This window comes from Lissotriton helveticus, chromosome 3_1, assembly GCF_964261635.1.
Source record: "Lissotriton helveticus chromosome 3_1, aLisHel1.1, whole genome shotgun sequence".
Taxonomy (NCBI): Eukaryota; Metazoa; Chordata; class Amphibia; order Caudata; family Salamandridae; genus Lissotriton; species Lissotriton helveticus.
The window spans coordinates 1,901,596,000-1,901,620,081 of NC_136061.1; the positions used below are offsets into that span (position 1 = coordinate 1,901,596,000).

General features: G+C 42.5%; 1 protein-coding gene across 1 annotated transcript in view; it reads right to left on the reverse strand.

Moving 5' to 3' along the window:
- The window catches only part of LOC144823941 (SITS-binding protein-like), a 1,005,701-nt gene that overhangs the window by 315,079 nt on the left and 666,540 nt on the right, over positions 1-24,082 (reverse strand). The window contains exon 5 of the mRNA XM_078682887.1: positions 23,627-23,821. Within this exon, the coding sequence (XP_078539013.1) occupies positions 23,627-23,821 (195 nt within the window). The remainder of the gene's footprint in view (positions 1-23,626; positions 23,822-24,082) is intronic.

Here is a 24,082-nt window from a genome sequence, read left to right on the forward strand (position 1 = left end):
ACTGTTGTTCCATGTTATCCAGTAATACAGAATCCAGCTGTGATTTTTGTTATAAATTCCATGAGAAATAGAATGGTATACAGTGGCTGACTTATGCCAAGCGTTCTAATCGATCTCCCTTCATGAGTCGCAATTCCTTTATTTGTTCAAATTTTCGAATAAAGTTCTCATGTGGTGTGGGATACCACAAGGTTAAAAGGATAGTCCTTTGTTCTGCTCCAAATAATGAAGAAAGATCTAGAGAGTGTGATGTTGTCATGCAATACAGTCTTAGTGCAATATATTGATGACCTACTAAGACAAAGAAGGAGTGTAAACTTGATACAAGTACTGTATTGAACCATATAGCTAAGGAATAGACACAATGTTTCCCCAACTAAAATACAGCAATGTAAAAAGGAAATCATTTATCTCAGACACCATAATGAAAAGGGTGTGAGGAAAGTTTCTAAAGAACGCATTTCTGCAGGTCTGTAAGTGAGTCAGCTGACCACCCAGAGGTAAGTTTGATGTTTCTTGGAATTGTTGGATACTCTTGCCAGTGGATTCCAAACTTTTCTTGATATAGAAGCCTTTAATAAGGTTGGCATGCAGTGATATCCAAGATCTGGTACCATTTGATGATGAACGCATTAATGCAGTTAAGAAACTGAAAGAGAGCTTGTGTCATGAGCCCACATTCGGGATGACAGACTGCAATTTGATGTGCACTTTAGGTTCTTACCCCAAAACACAGAGGTTTAATGCACCCAATGGCATATCTGTTTGCTGTACCAGATCCAGTAACTGTAGGCCTTCACTGCTGTTTGAAATTGGATGCAGCTGTGTTCCTACCCATTGAAGAAAGTGAAGTGAAAGCGATGGGTTGTACCTTAATTGTCTATTTCCCCCATTGAGTTGATCTCCTTTTGACAAGGACCCAATATACTTGATTTGGGCAGATCATATTTACTGCAGAAAACCTTTCCATTCAGAAATGCAACACAGCCTCCTATTTCAGACAAATGTTGTGAAGACAGGCAGAATGTTGATGAAATAGATGACAAATTTGGCCATACTTGCATAGAAGTGATTGAGTTATGCACAAAACCAAGACCAGAAACACCTTTGGAAATGGCTGATCTGACATTGTTTGTAGATGGATCTTATTTGAGAGCCCAGTATAGTTTGTTGAAAGCTAACCATGCTGTATGTTCAATTTCTAAGATGCTGGAAGCATCTCCTTTGCCAGATGTAACTTCTGCGCAAATGACAGAACTGGCTGCCTTAATAAAAGCTTGCTGTCTAACAGAGAATTTGAATGTGACGATTTACACAGTCAATGTGATTTTGGAATTGTTCATGATTATGGACAGCTATGGTCACAACACAGATTTGTGGCTTCTTCAGTAGTACCCAAAAAACTGTGTACACATTGGATTTGTTAAAAGGTATACAAAAGCCATAAGACATTGTTGTCATTAAATGTACAGCCCATATAAGGCTGGCAAATGTAGGACAATTGAGAACTAATTCAGTACAATGTGAATTGTTTCTTTTTGGATTCAATGCAGACTTCATTGAGGTAATTAAGAGATTTGTAGGCAGATGCTCCAGAAAAGAGGAATGCAAATGGGAAAGTCTAGGCTACAAAAAATCTATCAGGATTTGTATGTCAATGCATAACTTAAGGCTGTGCTGCTGATTCAATGTTACATCCTATGTGCAAGGCCCTGCACAATCAAATGCATGCAGGTAGAGATGGTTTAATTAGGATTTTCAAAAAGCATTGGGAGAATACAGGATTTTTAAATGTTACTGAAAATACTTGCAGCAGATGCTTGGTATGCCATTTAAACAATCAAGGCACAAGAACAGTGACTTTCATGATTCATATTGGTAAATCAGAAGCCCAATTTACAAAACTCCAAGCAGAGTTTACAGAGATGCCATACTGTAATGGCTTTAAGTATGTCTTCATAATTGTCTGCTTGTCAAATGGGTGGGCACGTTTCCCACAAGGAGAGCAGCCAGACTTACAGGTGCCAAATTGTTGTTGAGGGAGTTGATACCGGGATTCGGTCTTCCACCTTCCATTGAGTCTGATGTTGGTTCACATTTAAAAAATGTAATTTAGCAGATAATCTATACAGCACTCAATATCAGCTAGAGATTCCATTGCAGTTATCAACCGCAATCCTCTAGTCCTGAGGAATGAGCAAATGTCACTCTTCAGACCAAGCTGGCAAAAGTGTGTGGTTCAGCTGGCTTGAAGTGGCCTAATGCTCTTGTTTTGATGAGCAAGAGAAATACTCCTGACAGAAACACTGGTTTATTAGTCCATGAAATCGTCATGGGTAGAGCAATGAGGCTTGCAATATGTACCTTCAGCTACACTTCTTTCAATAACTGATGACATTGTGCTAGATTATTGCAAAGTTTTGGCTGATATAGTGAAATATGGCTCTCAATGTGAATGCGGTGACAGAAGAATATAAGGACATTACTTGTCATGGATTACGCCCAGAGTCAGAATAGCAAAAGCAGCAGTTGAGTTAAGGGATCTAGGCACACAGACTGTACAAAGTCAAACTCAAAGCCAAGCCCAAGTTTGCAGCGTGAATCCGGAGGGGAGAGGAGTAAAACTTTGAAGCTGGTGAAGACAACATGCTAAAGCAAACAGAAAGAGTGAAGTTTGAGGTTAGTGAAAGCTCTGATGAAAGAGCTGAAATTCCTAAAGTCCAATTTCAAGACAGTAATCTTAGTGAAGAGCTGTTGCAGTGCAAAAGTCAAAAGCATGAGTGGCAGCAAGAAGAAGTAATCCCTGAATCCAGCAGTGAAAAGTTGAAGTTGAAAATCAGAGTTACAAAGACGCCAAGGAAAAGAAGAATGTCACTGTTAACAGAGGAGATAGAGACAGAGATAAAATTGATCAAAGAGCAAGTTCAAGATTGAGTTTGAGCTCAAGTCAAAGTTCCTTGGGGAATAAAGAGACAGAGAGGCATATATTACAAGGAAAGTGGTGAGGCGTGTCGTTAAACCAAGAAGACTAACAACATGCTACGTCACTTTAGAAATGCAGCGCAGAAAGGTGTCCCTTTCTGCACATGAACAATCTGGAATGGTGATTTGAAACTTCATTGTGTGCTGCTAAATGCAGCACACATAGAAGTTGCAAAATTTCATTTTTTTATGCCTTTTATTGTTTATGTGCAGGAAGGTGACCCTTTGTGCACATAAACAGTTAGATGCGTTTTGCTGTTTCCACGTTAAGTGGCTTCACACTGCCTTGTAAATAAGGCGAAGCCCGTATCGCCACCACAACGTCTTTAAAAGTGACGTTGTGGTGGTGATAGGGGCTTGTAAATATGTCCCAAAGTCTGTTGCTGAGAATGAAAAAGCTAAAGGAGATCTTCCAAGTAAGAGAACTTGTAAAAGAAAGCATTGTGGTCCAGAAGTAAAATCTGAGAGACAATTAGATTCTAAAACTAGTAGGAGTGAATCACCAGTTGCTGAAAGGTCAGCAGAGAAAAGAGTTCCAAATAGAAAATGTGCCTCGCCTGAATGACTGTATTTAGCAATATTTTCTGAATAAGAAGGAGATTAAATTTTAGATGACTATTCATTGGTGAATCATTACCAGTACAAGTGTGAAAGTGAAGAAAGAAGAAGAAATGGAAAACATATTTTCGATTTTTGTTTTGATTATTGTTTTAATAAAATAAGAAATATTATAGTTTAAAGACATTTTTTGTCGCTTATTGAATTTTTTTACACAATCGGAAGTTTTGTCTCAATAGAAGATGGAATACAGTAGATGCTGTAAAATAGTAGAGATAAAGTCACTAAGAGTGCTATTAATAGTGTTGTAGTAGGACTGTTGTTGAGAATACTACTAAATAAAATAAATTGAAATATATATATACATACACCAGTACATAGAGAGTATTTATTTAGTGGTCTTAAAGATAATGTGTATACTAAAATGTTTAGAGAGTAAGTAGATATAGTGAAGGTCAGTGGGTGTTATGTTTGTGTATACCTTTCTACATCTGCTGGAAAGGATCTACTTATGTGCAGTTAACAATTTCATACTCTTTATCGTGTAGTTTTTACATTACAATCGATGACCAGGATGAATTTCTCTCTTCTTATTTGACTTACTTTAATGTGTCTATAGAGAATCTGAATATTACGGAAGAGAATATAGCGAAATTAAATATGGTAAGTTTTTGAGAGTGATTGCACAAAACAGATAGAATACTAACCCGGGTAAAAGTTATATGTGTCTTTTGATTGGAGAGGAGCACAATTTCATTTGAGAACATAATGAAAGAGGAGTAAACATGAAGAGAAACTGGGAAGAACACAAAATTGCATTGGAGGAAATACAGGAAGAAGTTGAATTAAGAATGTCAGGTGTGCATCCTAGATTGAGAATGGAGCAAGAGAGGAGGGGTGATTTGTGTATGGTTAGGCATAGCTTCTCAAAGGGAAGTAGGATAGAATGTGTAAGGGAGACTGTGTGTGACAGAACCTATGAAGTTAGTGGAAATGATGCTTTGTTAAGAACCTATTTTGAGTGGAATTTATTATGTTTGGGTTGGTGCATGTTATCTAGCTTTATGATTTCCTAGAGATTATCATATGGATGAACTGAATGATGAACACAGCTTGAAAAGAGTAAGACAAAGTTTTAGACAAATAGTTCTAGTTATATTAGGTGCTATTATTCCTTCAATGGGAGTGGCGATGAACGATGTGAAAATTAGGCGTTTGTTAACAGTGGCAGATAGACTTGCTGTAGATACAGCAAGACCTTCCGAGCTCAGAGGGTATAATGCATTACCCAACTTGGAGAAGGGGAAGGTTGCCCAGGGTGGGTTGGGAAGGTGGTAAGGGAAGGGACTCCATTTTTAATTTACTTGAACACAGGTTTGGGAGCAAAGTAGGGACAAAATCAAAAACTGTTTTTGGAGTCCTCTTGTGTATAAGAAGATCAAAGCCCTGTAGGAGAGGGGACTGTATATATATGCTAATGATAGTAGACACATTGTGCGGCAGGTTAATAATGTTGGCAGCATATAAAAGAGAGTTAGCTAGGGATAAACACTTAAATCTCGATATAAGCATCAGGGAAAATCAGGAGGAATTAGCTGATTCTACGCAACCTGTCAATGTCTTGGCACTTCAAAAAAGCTGAGAGAGGCTAGGGATTCTTTAGGAGAATATTTGGAAGGGATAGTGCAGAGGAGGTGGAAGGTCAGCAAGTTGGCTTATTATGAATACGCAGAGGAGTGTGGGAAGTGGCTAGCTAGGAAGGAGAGGCAGGATAACAGAAATTAAATTAAAGAGGTAGTAAATAATGAGACCAAAGGGCAATGTATAGAGGATCGAACTATAGGGGAGGCTTTCCCAGGATTTTTTCACAAAGTATATACAGAGGACACAGCAGCAACACTAAGTGAGATTAAGGAATGGTTACAACAAGACTATCTCCCAGCTTAAGTGTAGATCAAAATACTTTCTTAAACCAGGAAATTATGAAGGAAGAGATAGATAAGATCATAAAATATTTCCAGAACGGGAAGGCCCCTTGCTCTGATTGTTTATCAAATTAGATATATAAGATATTAAGGGTGGAGCTCACTCCTCACTTATTAAAGTTAGTAAACAGGAGTTATATGGAACATCTCCCGCTGCCACCGTCATGGAATGAGGCAATAATAACATTAACACCTAAACCCAGTAGGGACCCAATTAAATGTGAGGCATAGAGACCAATATCCTTGCTAAATTCGGACTATAAAATGCTTGCTAAAAGGTTAGATGAGGTCCTAGGAGACATAATACATGAAAACCAGAAAGGTTTCATGAGGGGAAGACAACTTGCAGAACTTACCCATGAACTGGTATGTGCAATTAACGTGGCCTTGCTCTCAGGAACTCATTTAACCATAATAATGATTGATGCAGCTAAGGCGTTTGATAGAGTCAGTTGATCATAATTATATCAGGTAATGGAGGGAACTGAATTAATAGGAAACTTCCTCAGGGTATTTAAAAGTATCTATCAAGCCCCAACAGCATGATATTGGTCAATGGCTCACCAATGCCGTCCTTTGAAATAAGTAGAGGTACGAGACAGGGATGCCCGTTATCTCCGCTACTCTTTAATATATACATAGAACCCCTGGCCAGAAGATTAAGAGCAGAACAGAGTATTCTCCATTTTAACTACCTTGAATGGATAAAGAAAGAAGCCTTATAATCTGACAACTTAATAATCTATGCCAGAGACCCTCACACTTCACTGCCAGTAATGATGGAGTTAGCATCCGACTTTGGGAAATTTCAGGCTACCTTGTGAATGAAGACAAAACTGAACTAATGTCCTGGAACGATTTATTAAGTACCCCTTAGGAAAACAGAAATCAGATATTTGGGAATTCAGGAGGTTAAAATTTGGATAAGATGGTATATATTAATTTCAACAAGCTTATGAAAGAAACTAAAATGCTTTTGTACCGCTGGGCTGCTCTCCCTATCTCCATTTTGGTAAGAACTAACCTTGTAAAAATGGTGATTTTTACCAAAATTCACTTTTTTCTTTAATTTCCTCCCCCTGCATTTTAAGCCAGAATGGTTCCGAAAGATGCAGGGCTAATTAAGTAGCTTTTTGTGGAGTTGTAGGAGTGTAAGAATCGTGTGAAAAAGCTCAGAAAGAAAAAAGTTGATGCTGTCATCGCATTGCCGGACTTCCAACTTTACTATTGGTCCTTAGCATAAAAAAATATATGGAAACTATTAATGGATCCTAATGACACCCCAGCATACTTAAAGACCTTAACAAAAAGTTTAGCAGAAGAACAAAACTTTTTTAATATAAATTGGGTCACCCCAAGCATTTAGAAACAAAAGTCAAGTTTAAAATGCTTATTGCAGCATGTAAAATATGGACACAAGTTAAAAGAGTACTGGGAATCTCAGACTACAGTGCTCAAGCCCCAATATGGAACTCCCCGGCGACACCTCCGTTCCTTCAAGACAACTTAGCATTGCCTTTGATGGTGGCAGGCATTGAAAAGTGGAGCCAGCTAGCTGAAGAATGTGCTTTACTATCATGAGAAAAATTAAGCACCATTATGGAGTCCAGAATATCCGAACTCTGTCAAACTCTGGGCAGAAATTGGAAACTGAAGATGAGTTACAAAGTACCCAGACATACAAGAAGGAAGAAGGAAGTTGCCAGATGGTACTGGGCTTTGGTGCAGGGAGAAGATGTCTCCCGGGTTTCACCAGAGGTGATATGGAAACTGGACATGCCAGGCTGTGATGTAACATATCTGTGGCAAGTATCTGCATCTATGCTTTGGTCTTCAGTAAAGTCAGCTCCACTTAGGAGAAATCACGTGTTTACACTATACAGGGCATATTGGCCCCCAAAGAAGCTAGAGAAGTTGGGGAACGGCAAGAAGAGGCAGTGTCCAAAATGTGCTAAGGAGAATGCAAATGATGTTCCTCTCTTCTGGTGGTGTCCGGCTATCCAGTCATTCTGGCAAGCAGTGGGGGAAGTACTAACTGAAATTATGGGAATAAACATTCCGGTAAGCCTTACTTTAGTTATTTTTGGAACACTGCATGGGGATGGGGTACGTCTGGGGAGGCTTAGAGCCAGTTAATTTTTATCTTGATGGTTATTGCACGGAGAGAAATCTGTTTAAAATGGATTTCAGAAACACAACCGACGTGTGAGGGGTGGAAGGCCTCAGTCGGTCACGTAGCTAGACTTGATGGTCAATCTGGCTCAACTAAAAGAGAAAGAATGTGGGCACTCTTTTTTCACAATAAAATTTGATTTGATTGAAAATGTGTGTAGTATGGAGAAAAGAGTAAAGTTAGGGTAGGATATAGGAGAAAATCCAAGGATTAAGACGACTTTTCTACCGGTTGCTGAGGATAGTGGTGATTTCCACAATTTCCACTCCAAGTACAGGTTTGAAAAGGAAAAGGTTGGTAAAAGAATCTAAGGCCAGGTGGAGGTGTTGTATTACTCCTTCTGTTTAAACACCCCTCTTACCTTTAACCCAAGGTCCTCCCTGGACTGGAAACAAGCATCCTAGGACCGGGTTCAAGCTTTCCGCCCTCCTCAGCCAGGAAAGCTTGATTCCAGTGGCATGGAGAGCATGGGACCCACGTCTGGGCATACCCGTCCCACTCGGGGGTGACAAAATGCAGAACAATGTCATACATTCACCCCAGTACGTGCTCTCCATGCCACTGGAGACCATGGCCCCTTTAAAACGCCTCAGGACCCGCCGCCTTTATGATTCCGTTAGATGGTTCACTTCCGAGCTAAAATCTAAAAAGCTGGCCCTCAGGCAGGCTGAGCGACACTGGAGGTTGCTGTCCTACTCTGAAATCATTTTACCTAACTTTGTTACATGATTATAAGAAATCCATCCTCCAGGGTAAATCGGAATACTTCTCTTCAAAAATCCTTCTTTCAGCCAATAAGCCTAAAGAGATTGTTTCTATTGTTCATGATCTGTCCACTTCTGAAAGAGTCACCCTCAAGCCTTCCCCCTCGCAAGCCCTCTGTAACTCTCTCGAGTATTTAATTGACAAGATTACCACAATCAAAGCCAACATCCCCCTTCCCTCACCTAATTTCTCCTGTCCAGAGCCGCCTTCTAATCCCCATCATCTGGAACAGTTCCCACAGATATCTAGGGATATGTTCACCTCCTTACTCCCTAAAGTCAAATCTGGGTCCCCCTCTGACAGTTGCCCTGCCCATCTTCTAAAGGAGATTTTCTCTGTCTGTCCGGACCCTCCGCTACTACTTCTCAATAACTCCCTTTCACAGGGTACGGTTCCTGACCTCTTCAAATCTGCTAAAATTATTCCCATCTTGAAGAAGGCAGGGGCCGTCCGTCTTCTCTTTGTAACTTTCGTCCTATCTCTTTGCTTCCTTTTTTGGGGAAGATCCTGGAGAGTCATGTTACAACCTGTCTCAGCATTCATTGAGAATAGGCACTTTTTAGACCCCCATCAGGCAGGCTTTCGTCCTGCGCATTGCACAGAGTCTGTCATTTTCTCTGTATTGGACGAGCTTAGTTGCGGAGCAGATGCCGGCTCTTCTCAGGCCCTGGTTCTCCTGGACCTGTCAGCTGCCTTTGACACGGTCGATCACACCATCTTGATCGACCGTGTCAAAGGCGCAGGCATTCAGGGATCCTCCTTGGCTTGGATCACCTCGTTCCTGGAGAACCGCCAGCAGGCCGTCCAGCTGGCTGGTTTCTCTGCTACTCCTCGCCTTATTACCTGTGGTGTACCCCAAGGCTATTCCCTCTCTCCTCTCCTTTTCAATATTTATATCTTTCCCCTCATCTCTGCTCTTCAGAAATTGGATGTCACGGTGTTTAATTACGCCGATGACCTCCAACTTATCTTTAATATCTCTTCTCTCTCTTCTTCTGTTTTCAATTTAATTTTCAATCAGTTATGACTTTCATCGGCAACTGGATGAACTCCAACCACCTTAAGATCAACCCTGATAAGATCGAGTTAGTGCTTACTGGTGGTGCCTCCAGCCCCTGATCTTCTGCCTTTTGGCCCTCTTCCCTTGGTGCCCCTCCCTCTCCCTCTGCTTCTGTCAAAAGTCTTGGTATTAGAGTTAGCAGTGATCTCTCCATGCACTCTCAAATCAGTGCGGTAGTTTCATCTTGCTTCCTTAATTTACGGATTATACGTAAAATCTCCCGTTTCTTTTCTACCTTGGCACTGAAACTCATCTTGCTAGCCATGGCCATATCTCGCCTGGATTATGGAAATGCTCTGTATGTCGGTATCCCTGCATATGAACTTCGTTGTCTTTAATTAATTCATAACCAGGCTGCCAGGTTAGTCTACAAATTCCGCAAACACTATCACGTTACTCCACTGCTAAAAACATTACATTGGTTACCGCTTTTTGAACGATTCTTTTTCAAACTTGGCTTACGTTCCCACTTGTGATCTCCGGTCTTCCTCTAAGCACCTTTTGTGCATTCCTCGTTACAGAAGGAAGAAACACGGTGGCAGGAGCTTCTCTTTCTTGGCTCTCTCCTTCTGGAATACTCTTCCTCTCAGCATTAGGACTACTGCTTCCTACACGGACTTCCGTAGGGCTCTGAAGACCCAGCTCTTCTCGCAAGCCTTTGCCGAATAGGCGTTACCCCCGCTCCCCTCGTACTTCGGCCCTCAGCGCCAAGAAACCGTGTGGTCTACGAGTGCTTTACAAAACTTTTAACTTTAACTTTAACTTTGGAGTCAAGCTATCCTGGCTGATGAGGGCTGAAAGCCCGAAACCAGTCCTAGGATGCTTGTTTCCAGTCCAGGGAGACCTGGCCTGGCAGTTCGGGCTGGATTGTTCCCATTGGGCGCAGGATCAAGACTGATTTGCATATGGCTGGGTCTGAACTGGAATGGCATGGTGAGCAAAAAAACAATGGATTTAGGCCCAGATCTCTGTACTGGGGTGCAGCCGCGGTCGGCAGTAGGAGTTCCTGCAGGGCGGTGACGTGGGGAGGGGGAGGGACAGCGTGGGGGTAGTAATGTATGGATTACGGAGTTTAACAGGTAAGTAAACTTATAAATAAATAAAGCGAATTTCGTTACGCGCACTGCATTTACTTACCTGTTAAACTCCATAATCCATACATTTCTACCCCCCACCCTGCCCCTCCCCCTCCCCACGTCACCGCCCTGCAGGAACTCCTACTGCCGACCGCGCCTGCTGGGGTGAATGTATGACATTGTTCTGCATTGTGTCCATCAATTGTTCTTTTTGCATTAGATATTATTTTGGCAAAAGAGCACAGTGTCTTTAACGCGATCAATGCTGAGAGGTACAGTCCATATATTTCCAGATAATAGTCAAGCTATTGACTCTTTTATTATTAATCGGATGGTTCAGAGAGTTATGGAGGAGTTTTGGTAATGTTGGTGAGTGGTTAGGTAATATAGGTGGCAGTGTTCTTCAGTAAATTTTAACCCCTGTAATATTCATAATGTTCTTTTCCTTTTGCTAAAATTGTTAGAGTGAATTAGTAGATATAAGAATAAAGCAAAAGGAGGCCGATTAATAAAGTTTATTACTGGGTTTTAAGTGTTTTTATGTGTAATTTAGGGTAAAAAATAATGTGTGTGCAATTTTTATCATGAGTATAGTCATAACGAGTGAATTAATGATGTTGCACTATTTAATTATAATGTTTGGAAGTGGTATTACCAACATAGTTTAACTAAGCTACATTTTTGTAGTGACACCATTTTATTAATATGGATGTAGTTTCTAGTGTTTTGTTCATCTCGCTCCTGTTCATTCCCCCACCCAATCAATATCCTTCTGCAAGTATTCTCTACTCCCAGTTTCCGCAGAACACATTGCACTGTGACACAATTGGTTATTTTTCTCAGAAAGCATGTATTGTGACTGAAACCTTCAATTATGTTCCCAAAGTACCATTTTGAAAGACACGTTTGCAGTTCTGATGCAGGCTTGCTAGCACACTAGTGTACGAGTCTTTCTTTGAGATGTTTCTTATTTGTGTTTATATCTCTGGACTGCTGTTACTGTGGAGACTAATGGAAGATCTTGTTCTACCTTAGAAAAGCGTTAGTGTTATAAGACTTTTAAGGATTATCTTATTACCGATTTTTCCAACATGTGTTATCACTAATCATGCCATGCTAAATGTGCAATTTTGCTAATTGTTTACGAGTAAAATTTGTATAAAAACCTCAGGTTTTAGGGTTTTCATTTTCATCCAAGACCTCTGTCCGATTATTTTAGAGACTTTTTCCCTTTGTATGCTGATAGTGTGCCATGTGAATCGCACATTTCGTTTTTAGAGTTTATTAAGACTTAGAATGGTTTCTGATTTCTGGCGATGTACTTCATGGATTTACTGCACTTCTCTGTATTGCTTATTTTGAGATTTTGAAATTAAACCTTTCAACTTTTATGGATCTAGAACCCAGGTATTGAGTGGCCCCAGCCACTATTTGATTTAGTCTGCTAATTTTGTTGGGCCTGATGTCGTGGAGGGTGGTGACTCTTATCGCTAGATTAAAGGATCTGGAGCCAAGCCACCTGAGTTACATTTTGGGGTGATCGAAATATTGTGGTTCAATTAATTATTGGTGCTTGAGTACCCACAGTTTCACTACCCCTTCATCTACAGAACACATTTCTATGGTCGCCAACTGACCCATTTGCAGCAGTACACATCTAGTCTTGTCCCTCTTTTGTTTTTCATTTATGTAATGTAAGTCATTTACCTTAAATCTGAGCTGTCATTTTTTTGTATGAGTGTTACAAATGGGGTTTCTGGTTGCCAAAGTTATGCACTCTGTCCAAGCAGGAACCACAACTCTAGTCAGGGTAAGCTAGATGCACACTAAAAGATAACCTGAGCTCACCCTCGGTTAGTTTCGCGCTGAGCAGTCAGGCTTGTCTAAAGAGGCAAGGTGCAAAGTATTTGGTATTTGTGCAACACACACACACTAACAGAATAAAAAGACCACAACAGGCTTTACACTGGTTTAGAAACATAGATAGTAATTTTATAAATAAATTAAGACCAAAACAAAAAAAATCCAATGTATAGAAGTCAAGTTATGAATTTTTAGAGAATAAAAAGAGTTCTGAGTTGTAGCACTAAGAAGCAAAAAGCACCAAATGGGGGTTATCTGGTCTCACTCGACTGGGGCAAAGACAATAGTTTGGGTCCAGAGCGATGGAGTGACGGCCGGCTACAGGACCCATGCAGGCCACAGTGAACAAAGTACCTAATCCTGGTCATAATAGAGTAATGCCGGGCACAATCGAGCAATGCATTGATGTCGATCCCACATTGGTGGCTATGTATCCATTCTGTAGATGAAGTGCCGAGCCCAGATGCGTTGGTTCGTAGTGGAATGCATCGGGTTTCTCCATGCAGTCAAAGGATGCTTTGATTTCTCCACTCTGTCGCCGCAGCAAAATCCGGTTCCATGGCGTCGGGTTCTCAAATCGATGCATTTGTTCCAAGAGCCATGTGCAGATTCTACTCCTGCAACTGAGTCGAAGCGGTAGTTCAGCTACACGTACACTGGAGATGCATTGATTTCTGTGTTGCACGTATCTGGGTCCACTTCCAGGGAACCAGCCACAGCAGCAGAGGTACAGACTTTAGGCCTGATTATATTGATGAATGGGATACTCCATCACAAATGTGATGGATATCCAGTCCCCCATATTACAGACTAGATATCAGTCAAGTTTGTGACGGAGTAACCCTGTCTGCCAAGATCAAGCAACAGAAGGCAAGTCAGCAAGCCCTTGGAGATCCCTTTGGTGAAAAAGCTGAGTCCAGCTCTCATCAGCAGAATCAGAGAGCAGCAGGTAGCAGGACAGCACAAGAGAAAAGCAGGCCTTCCAGGTCAGCAGCTCAGCAGACTGTCAGTCCTTGAAGCAGCACAGTGGTGATTCTGACAGAATCCAGTTGTAGGTCCAGAAGCGTCTCAATTGGTGGGGTCCATGGCCCAGTTGTTTCTGTTGAGTTTTAAATCCCAAGTTGAAGTGGCAGCAAAACTGCACACACAAGCTCTGAAGTGGCAGGCCTGAGTCATGTTTAAAGGGCTACTTCTGTATGTGGCAAAATCAGTGCTCCAGGCCTACAAGTAGCATTTAATTTACAGGTGGTGGGTATGTGGTATACCACTTTACAAGGGTCTTACGAGTAAATTAAATATGCCAATTGGGTATACCCCAATGTAACAATATTTAAGGGAGAAGCACATGTACTTTAGCACTGGTCAGCAGTGGTAAAGTGCTCAGAGTCCTAAAGCCAACGAAAAGAACTCAGCAAAAATAGAAGGAAGGAAGGCAAAATATTTTAGATGGCCCTTCAGAGAGGGCCATTTTCCGAACAGTGAGTGAATCACTCAGCATTTGTATAGCGCTCCACTGTCAACCCTAGGGGTATCTGGGCACTATGGGTGCAGCAGTGCCATCGAAAAGCCAGGTCTTGAGTTACTTTCTGAAGTTCGCCAGGGAGGGTGATGTTCGATGATGGAGGGGCAAGTCGTTCCAGGTCTTGGAGGCAATGTAGGAGAAGGATCACCCTCTACTGCGGCAGATGGGGGTGTGTACACCAGGCCCGGCTCCAGGAATTTTTATTTGGGTGGGCCACGGGTGCATTTGGGTGGGCCACTGCGGGCTTGATTTGTTGCATATATGTCTAGGCAGGCCTGCTTCAGGGCCCTCCTTTATCTCTTCTTAGTCTTATAAGGCCCAGTAAAACTCACTCTTTTCCAAATCTCTTTCTAAATATTATCACTCTCAAAAAGTGTTTTTTCCATGTAATATTACTTTGATGGGAAGAGGAGGTTTCTGATGTGTGAGTATCAGGCAAGTGACACTCCTCGGACTCCCTCTGTGCGAGCCTTCAGGGAGAATTCCTCTTCTTTACTACCTCCACCTAACCATGGACTCTGCAACACACTCCCTTACAGGCTTGATTATCCACTACACCTCTCCAGTGCACCTTATCTCACAGATGACCTTGGGCCCAGCCCCATATCAGGCACCATCTGGCTGCACTTTCATTTTTCCCAGTAAAAACATTAGTAAAATCACCTTCAAACTTAAAACATTGAATATAGCAGTAAATATAATTTAAGGCACTTTAAAGTATGTTCCACAGTAGCCCTTATGGCCCGACTGCTAATTAAATAAAAAAAAACAGAAAGGCCATGACAGGGCCGGCTTTAGCGCTGATGAGAAAGTCTTTTTTGGTGCCCCACCACGGACCTCTTTCTCAGCAAATACCTTTACTACCACCTTCCAACAGTGCCCCTCATCCCTCCATGGCCCGCCTATTGATCTCTTCCTTGGATTCCCTCACTGCCATATGCCACAAGTGCCCCTCATCTCCCCATAGCCCCTCCCCCTTACGACCTCCTCCTCGGATTCCCTCACTGCCACCCTCCACCAGTGTCCCTCATCTCTCTGTAGTCCCTCCCCCTCATGACCTCCTCCTCAGACTCCCTCACTACCACCCTCCATCATTGCCCCTCATCTCTCCCTAGCTCCCCCACCAGCCCATGACCTCTTCCTCGGATTCCCTCACAGTCACCCTCCATCAGTGCCCCTCTTCTCTCCCTAGCTCCTCCCTCCACGTCATAACCTCTTCCTTGGATTTCCCTCACTACCACCCTCCATCAGTGCCCCTCATCTCTCCCTAGCTCCTCCCTCCACGTCATGACCTCTTCCTTGGATTTCCCTCACTTCCACCCTCCATCAGTGCCCCTCATCTCTATCTAGCTCCTCCCTCCACGTCATGACCTCTTCCTTGGATTTCCCTCACTACCACCCTCCATCAGTGCCCCTCATCTCTCCCTAGCTCCTCTCTCCACCCCATGACCTCTTCCTCGGATTCCCTCACTGCCACCCTCCACCAGTGCCCCTCATCTCTCTGCAGCCCCCCTCAGGACCTCCTCCTCAGACTCCCCCACTACCACCCTCCACAAGTGCCCCTCATCTCTCCCTAGCTCCTCCCTCCACGTCATGACCTCTTCCTCGGATTCCCTCACTGCCACCCTCCACCAGTGCCCCTCATCGCTCCATAGCCCCTCCCACTACCTCCTCCTTGGATTCCCTCACTGGCCCCCTCCACCAGCGCCCCTCACCTTTACGTAGCCCCTCTCTCATATGCATTTCATTTGTTGCATAGCGCTACTCATATCAGTGTAGTGTGTGTCAGTACTTTACACCACACATACAGAGACAATGAATCATGTATGTAAATCATTCTACAGGGAATGTCACATAAACCAATGAGGATTACAAGGTGTATGAATCAAATGTCATCCATACTGGTGGGCAGCATATTTTAAGAGGGTTTGGCCTGGGGAACACAACCTTAGGATTTACAGAGTATTCCATGGGGGGTCAGCTTCACTGATAAAAATTTATATCTGCCCAAACATACTCATTTTAGCAACATTAGAATGATGAAGAAAGACTGTGGAAGTTCCAACTGTATCACAAAACAAAAAAAGCAAAGTTCTAACTATACCATTAATGTTTGTATGCAGCTCTTTGGTGACAGTTCATTGGTCAGTGTCCTATGTTAAGATTGTAACTTCTGAACTACAAGTAACACAAGGATCTCTGTGACAAAGCCAGTAACCCACTGAGCTATCCACATCAAATACAGTTCATCTGCATTTAAAAACTACTACCAGACAAATGATTGCTCTCCAGCAGGATCATCAATCACCAGCGTTATCTGGGCATTTTGTATTGTCTTATTGTTGTCCTGCATCGGCCATGATAATGATAAAAACTGTTTAAATTAAGCACACATGAAGTATGTGTCCTGCTGGGTCTGTGAAGATTTTAAAAAGAAAGAAATGTAGTAACAGATTCTCTTACCTACTAAATTACTCACATTTGTGTCACAGCCTGATATGATAGGCCACTGCAGGGGTCAGGAAAGGTGACTAGGAATAAACAAACTTCTTTTCTCCTGCTCTGCACAGTAAAAGAAATATCAACGCAGCAGAAAAGTAGGCAAAGGTTACCATAGGTTACCAGTGTCACAGAAAGGATTGGTCATCTTTCGCCATGCAGAGATGAAGGGGTGAAAAATAAACAAAGTCTCGTTAACATTTAAATGGTCTTTAAAGACCTGTAAAGTACTTGGGTGCGGCGGCGATCATCTCTAAAACTGTCTGTGTTTGTGCGCCCGGGAAGCTGTCTCGGCCCGGGCGCACACACAAGATCTGTGCGTTGCGCGCCTGCCTTCAAGCTCTCACTGCGAGGGTCAAGGCTCCTCTTTGGGTGGGCCAGGCTCATGTTTGGGTGGGCCTGGCCCACCCGGCCCACCCGCTAGAACCGGGCCTGGTGTACACACAGGCCAGTGAGGAGGAGCGCAGGTGCCATGCGGCTAGATGAAGTTCAGTTGGTGGTTGATGTATGCCGGTCAATGAACATAACGAGTTGGCTGCAGCATTCTGTATGCTCTGGAGTCTTCTGAGGAGCTGGGTTGAAGTGCCAGCGCAGAGAGCATTGCCATAGTCGAGGCAGCTGGTGATGAGGGCCTTGCTGATGGTCTTTCTGGCGTTGACTAGGATCTATCTAAATATGCTACAGAGTAGGCAAACGGTGTGGAAGCAGGAGGCGACTAAATTGACTTGTCGTTTCATGGTCAGTTTACTGTCGAGGATGATGTTGAAGTTGCAGGAATGTTCTATTGGTGTGAGTTCTGGTACGAATTCTGCCGCTCCCATATGGAGGTGTTCTTCCTGAAGATTAGTACTTCTGTCTTCTTGGAGCTGAGTTTAAGGTAGTTGTCTCTCATCCAGTTTGTGATGTTCGTCATAGTTTTGCAGAAGTCAGTTCTGGTGGTGGAGGGGTCTCTGGTGAGCAAGAGGTTGATTTGAGTGATGCCTGCATAGGAAATTAAGCTGAGGCCATAGGATCTGACAACGTCTGCGAGGGGGGTCATGTGTGTGTTGAACAAGGTAGTGCTGAGGGATGACCCTTGGAGTATGCGGCATATCATGTACTTTGGTTCAGATGTGAAAGGAAGCAGCCAGATGCTCTGTGTGCATCCTGTCTGGAAGGAGGTGATCCACTTAAGGTCGTTTTGCTGTATGCCGATGTTGTAGAGTCTTTTGATGAGGGTGTGGTGGGATATGGTGTCGAATGCAGCAGAGAGGTCGAGAAGGATTAGGGCCACAGTCTCTCTGCGGTCAAGAAGGGTTCTGATGGCATCTCACTTGACTGGGTCAAATACAATAGTTTGGGCCCAGAGCGATGGAGTGCCGGCCGGCTACAGGACCCATGCAGGCCCCAGTGAACAAAGTACCTAATCCTGGTCACAATAGAGTAATTCGGGGCACAGTCGAGCAATGCACTGATGTCGATCCCGCATTGGTGGCTATGTATCCATCCTGTAGATGAAGTGCAGAGTCCAGATGCGTTGGTTCGTAGTGCAGTGAAGGACATTTACACAAGGAATGTCATTGTAGAGAATTATTTTATCAGATCTGTTCCGATTGTCATCAGACCTAATTCATAACTGTCTCACACAGATATTTGTTCACCTATTTCTCCTAATGCATCCTTAAAGTAAATATATTGGAAAGTTTTACAATTGTGATGTTTTTTCTATAATATCCAATGAGATGTCATAGGCCCTCATTACGAGTTAGCCAGAATATACTTTGAGGATACTCAGGTGAGTTGTAGTATCTCCGATTTCCCACACCGAATTCTGGCTTTTCGAGTTTTGTCCCAGGAATAGAGAATAACAGCATGGACTCTGGAATGCCAAGTCCATTTTGAATGCATATTCCATGATTTCAGGAACACGTTTGCTGATATGTTTAGACTGCCCACATGAGGTGGAAAATATTATCAGTCGTTGTCTGCTCCCCTGGGATTTCTTCTTGCCACAAATTTGGGGGATGGAAATGAAGAGTGCACACAGCCCTGGGCTATAACAATGCGCAGGGTTGTCCAATTTTTTAATTGGTAGGCAGAAGGAGGTGGGGTTTTTGGTACCGGACAGGACAGAACAATTTATGCTCTATCATGGTGTGTACTGGGAGGTGAAAGGGGGGTGTGGCTCAGCAAGTGGTCGAAGTGGGGGAAAAAAGTAGGGGAACTATGGGTGGAGAATCAGAGGGCGGGAATAACCCAAGGACTGGGTCAGTGGGTGGAGTCAGAGGTGTGTCTTGGTATTTCACTGACCAGTTACAACTTATTAAATTATTCAATTCAACCAAAGGATACACATGTTTATTAAAGGAATACGTTTCCAATCACAGAATGTCCCAAATAAACTTAAAAGTGGAAGTACAAGCCATTTGTCTTTGAGCCGTGCAGTTTCTGTCATCAGCACTTCTCCTCCCTTTTTCCACATGAGCAGTTCAAACATTAATGACAAAATATCCCAGTTTGCAAATGTTTTCCACCTAATTATGGCTCAGACATATTTGCCACATATTACATCATCTGCAGCATAATCTGATGATTTCAACTAATAGATTGTTTGTAGCTTAAATGGATCAAAAGTTAATAAAAAATGTGACTTGTGTTGCTGCGAAGTGAAGGGCCCTTTGTGAAAGTCGACTGGTAACCTTTCTCACTGCTGCATTTGACTGTTACACTGGTACTAATGAGGCAACATATTTGCAGAGATTTTCAGTATGTATAAAAATATCAAAATAATAAAGTATCAGAAAATATACCGCAGCCTTTTTGTGTGCTGCATAATTTAGTCAACACTGTAGCATTATTTTGTTCTCTCTTACTGAATAATTCTACTGGCCCAGAGCAGGCAGCACATGTTAAAAGGGCTTGTGCATGGAACGGAGAGGCTGTGAAGTTTGCGAAATTGGTTTAGTGTGTGTGCAAATCCTGCAATGCCAATCCATGGTAAGTTGCATTAGTACTGCTGAAACAAGGCCAATTGAGGTATCAATGGGGAGGCAGGCTGGCCTCAAGGGTCCTGTGACCTCAGTGACAGAGTCACTGTCACTCTGGAGTGTGTTGCTTAGTAAGCCTGCCCGCAAGACTGGAGGTGATCTTCAGCATTAATTGTGAAGGACAGGCCTTCAGGGTTAACCCACACTTGGCACTAGTAGGGTCCACCTGCTGGTGCTAAGACACCATGGCTTCTACAGTCTAGCTGGGCCTCCTCAGGTCAAGCATGAAAATGTGCTCCTTCAGGAGAGTGGTTTGATGGAGTGGTCATGAAGGCTGAACTTGGTTCCCCAGTTGCAAATTCTGTTGCTCTAGCCATTGTGCCACATCCTCTCTCCCACTAAACACCATACCACCCCACTGAGAGAAACTCACACTGCCTTCAGCTATAACCCAATTGTGCTGCGCTATCAACACCTGGATGCAACTCAATTCAAATTATGCACTAGACGAGTAATATGCTGCCTTAAAAAAAAGTAATAACATCTTGGAAAAAGCAAACACTCATAGGGAATGCAAGTTTAAGTAAAGCATGTGAAATGTAAGCAGGGACAATGTGGTCTTAACAGGGCGCAACAAGGAGAAATGCTTTATGCTTTACTAAATGTATGATGCCCTAAGGTGCCATAGAGGTAAAAAAAAAAAAAAAAAAAGATTACATAATCTCTTTCAACATCCACAAAAATGCCAGCTTTGCTTGACAACCTCTGTGCGTCCAACATGCACAAAAAGACTAACTCTTCTAAGAAACAATGCAATATTAAAGAAGATTAATGCCAACTCTCGCTTGTGACATACAACAGTGAAAGTCATCCAGGCCACCATGACTACCCCATAAAGAAATAGTAGTGCACAAGCAGACTAACTTTGTTCAAAAGCTCTACATTATTATCCCAGGTTACTGCAGACACTCACATGTGGCTCAAATCCACCCAGCAATCATGACAGTCCCATACACAAACATGGTAGGTCTCAACCATAGCATGTATGCACTGGTCCAGAGGGCTATTAAATTACCCATCAACTTCTGTTTCTAAAAGCACTAGAACGTGACTGAAATATGTCCTCTTGCAAGGAAACCCTGAAATGCTGATAAAGTCCTTTACAAGCCTGAACAAGAAAGAATAATATCTTCAAAGATAACCTTTAAGCAAGGAATAATGCATTCCAATTAGATCTCACCATGAGATAGACTTTAAATATCCAAGAGGGCTGCAGACACGATCTCGTCATTAAACTCAGAAATGTCACTATCTACTTCCACAATCATGATGATTCAGGGAAATGATCACTATCTGCTGGCCTTCAATGACATTTTTCAGAACCTAAAAAAGTGAATACTAACCACAGTGAAAATTCCCTCAGCCCATAAACAGCTGCCACCCCCAGGTGACGCCCACCCTGTACTATTGCTTCACATCAATCCACTAGCCCCCAAAGCACCTAAACTCAGGGGAAAGGCCTGCCACCTCTTAGCAGTGAAGCTGACCATAATGCAACTGATAATCCCAACCCTTTTATAAAAATGCACCTCATTAACACTCCCTACCCCTTGATGCAGACAACATCTTTTGTTCTTCCTACTGCCTCAAGTTTAACTCACAGAGACCTCGTTTAGTGACAGGTTCTCTACTTACCTTGATGATCTCCTCTTCCCAGACTACAAAACCATGTAATAGATCTGATAGGGTAAGAGAAGACGAAAGATTGCCCTAAGCAACGCCACTAACCTGAACTACACTATCATTGCAGAAAAAACCTATTCGCTGTTTGAATACAAAGCATCTTGTGTCTCCATCAACCCTATGTTCTCTCCCATTGTCTCAGTGGTCTGCCTCACACTGCCACAATCCCAAATTCCTGTAGGAACTCCTGGATGTGGCAATCCATTTTCAAAATAAGATCAAATAAATGTTATCCGGCCCACCAAAACCTACAAACCGTCCCTACGACTATTCACATTCACCCCTTTGATCTACCAGAGACCTATGAGATGCTAAGCCTGTCTGTCAAAATAAAAGCATCTAATTCACCTATGGAGCCATGGTCAGCTGAGCGCCTGCTCCCTTTCCTTGACTTTGTTACAACAAACATTTCAAATGCAGCCCTACCCTTTATACGAGAGGAGCATCTCCTCTCACCTTACGAACTCTGTTGTGCCTGTTTGAACGCTACCGGTCTTCTTGCTCCTGGGCCTTGGTACCCGCAGTTTATCTTCAGCCTACAAATAAAGAACTACTACATTCTTTGAGAAGCGTCTTCAATACATTACAGGCGTTTGCAGCAAAATTGCTTCTTTCTTTTTTCGATCCATTTTACAGGGAAACAAATAAAGGAAAGAGAGGGTAAGAGCCGTTTTTGAAGTCACCGTTTTCCAGCAAATGAGAAGACAGAAAAAGAGGCAATAAGGGGAAGAAGTGAGAGAGTTGGGGGCAGCTGCCAGCAGCAGAGCTGAAACGGACACTGTCCTTCTTCTTCCCTGGGCAAGAAGGAAGAGAGACTTTGGGCCTTATGCATCAACACATTTTCCCATAGACACATAATGGGCAAAACCCTTTGATGCATCTGGCCCATAGTCCTTTTCCTTCTCTGCCACCCGCCTGTTCTCGAACGGACACGAAGGGCCGAACCTTAGCTATATGCTTTCGCTATTTCTGCCGTCCTGGGACGCATTACTAGAAACAGAAAAGTAGGGGAACGGATTGCATAAAATTAATGAAGTAGGGGCACGCCATTCCATTCCGATCCTGCCCACTTCGACCACTGGGCTCAGCTAGGGCTCAGGGTGATACCGAGAGCGTGGAGCTAGGTTGTATCTGTAATGGAAGTGGAACGTTGGTGGGGATCCTGTCTGTCCTGAATCACAGTATGTGTCCTGGGTTGTGTTATGGCTGAATGGGTCCTTTCGCCAAGCACTGCTAATGTGGGATGGGGAAGTGCGTGAAAGAGGGGGTTGGGTCCCTGCCTGAGAGAGAAATGTAGGCTCCTGTCACATTGTGTGGTTGGCTTTGGGAAAGGCTGTGCTCCTGCTTACAGCACCTGCTCTACCCACTACAGTAGTTTCACAGGGAGCAGATCTGCAGAATTAGAAACTAGGTCTGGTGTCTCAAGGTCTGGAGTTTGCAGGCCTGGGATTACCGGGTTGGAATTTGCAGGCGCACTAGGTCTCGACCCAAAGATTGTACGATATTCCAAATTGCAAGAGGTAGAATTCCACCTGACATTACCTCTCTGTGTGGAATACTGTCACTCGAAATGATGTCCGTACAATCATATATAACAATTTTTCTCATAGGGGAACGCACAACCTGTGAACACAGCTCTAGCAGCTTAAACCTATCCATTTCAGCTTAATCAGACAATAATGTATTTGTAGTACATTGAAGGGAACCATCTCTTTGCTGTCACGCACCTGCTCCTTACAAGTAAATCCTGCCATTTTCCATTTGCTCCAAGTGAACATACCACCTTAATTAAAAAAATATATATTTAGCCAATTCATAACGAGGTGAGTTGGCATCTCTCCAATTTAACACCAGTTGTATTACTGCTTGATCCATGGAAAGGTAGCTATTTGTAATTAGTTACATTTTATGTCCGAACAACACAAGTCTTGTCATAAAGTTTGACGCCATCTGCAAAATAATCGCCTACTATATGCTTTGACCAAAATTTGGGAGAAAACTGGAGCTGGATAGTTCTACATTCTAAACAGAGATGTACAATGTTCACAACAGAGGGACTTGTAGACAGCTACGCATCTTACTTTTTAGTGCCATTTCTTATATTGTTTATGATTATCCATTTATCTTATAGTTCTGTGACTAAAATATCAATTCTCCATTTGACTCGGATGACTCCCCATGTCAGACGTTTATTTGACTTGTGTGAATTATCAATGCTGTTGAATCGTTTAGTGTTATTATCAATGTAAAATTATAAATTAGAATTCATAAATAATGGCCCTTAAGATTTTTTTTAACAGTAGAAATACGTTTGTGGAAGCGGAAAAAAAAGAGAAATGAGAAAAGAAAAAAGGGTTTTGGTTCATTCAACTTATTTTCAAATTGCCTTAGCGACAAAGTAATCTACTCAAAATACAAAAAAATATAGACATACCAGATATCCATTTGATTCTGAATGAAGACCTAGCCAGAAATCTTCTCTGCCTTCTTCCAGATATGTTAGAAAATGCTTTGAGTTAACACTCATGTAAGGAGATACTGTTATGGAAAGTCTTAACTGTTGAATGACTGAAAAAGTATTCCCCTCCTGCCTTGTGCTTTTTCTTTTGCTTCTGGTGGGTGTGTGGTCCTATGATAAAGAAAGAGCGATGATATTTAAAAGCTAATTGCAATAAGCAACAACAACAAGTACAATCTAAGTAAAAGACATGAAACAACAATAACAGTTTTGATTACGATATAACAGTAATTTTCCTTAAGTCAATTCGTGTTAGAGAAATGTTTTGGTAATGTAATCAAACACAGACACAATTTTACTGAAAGTTATATTAGTATTACAAATGCATTATTTATGCATTATTTATGCTGGAGGATCAATCAATCAATCAAT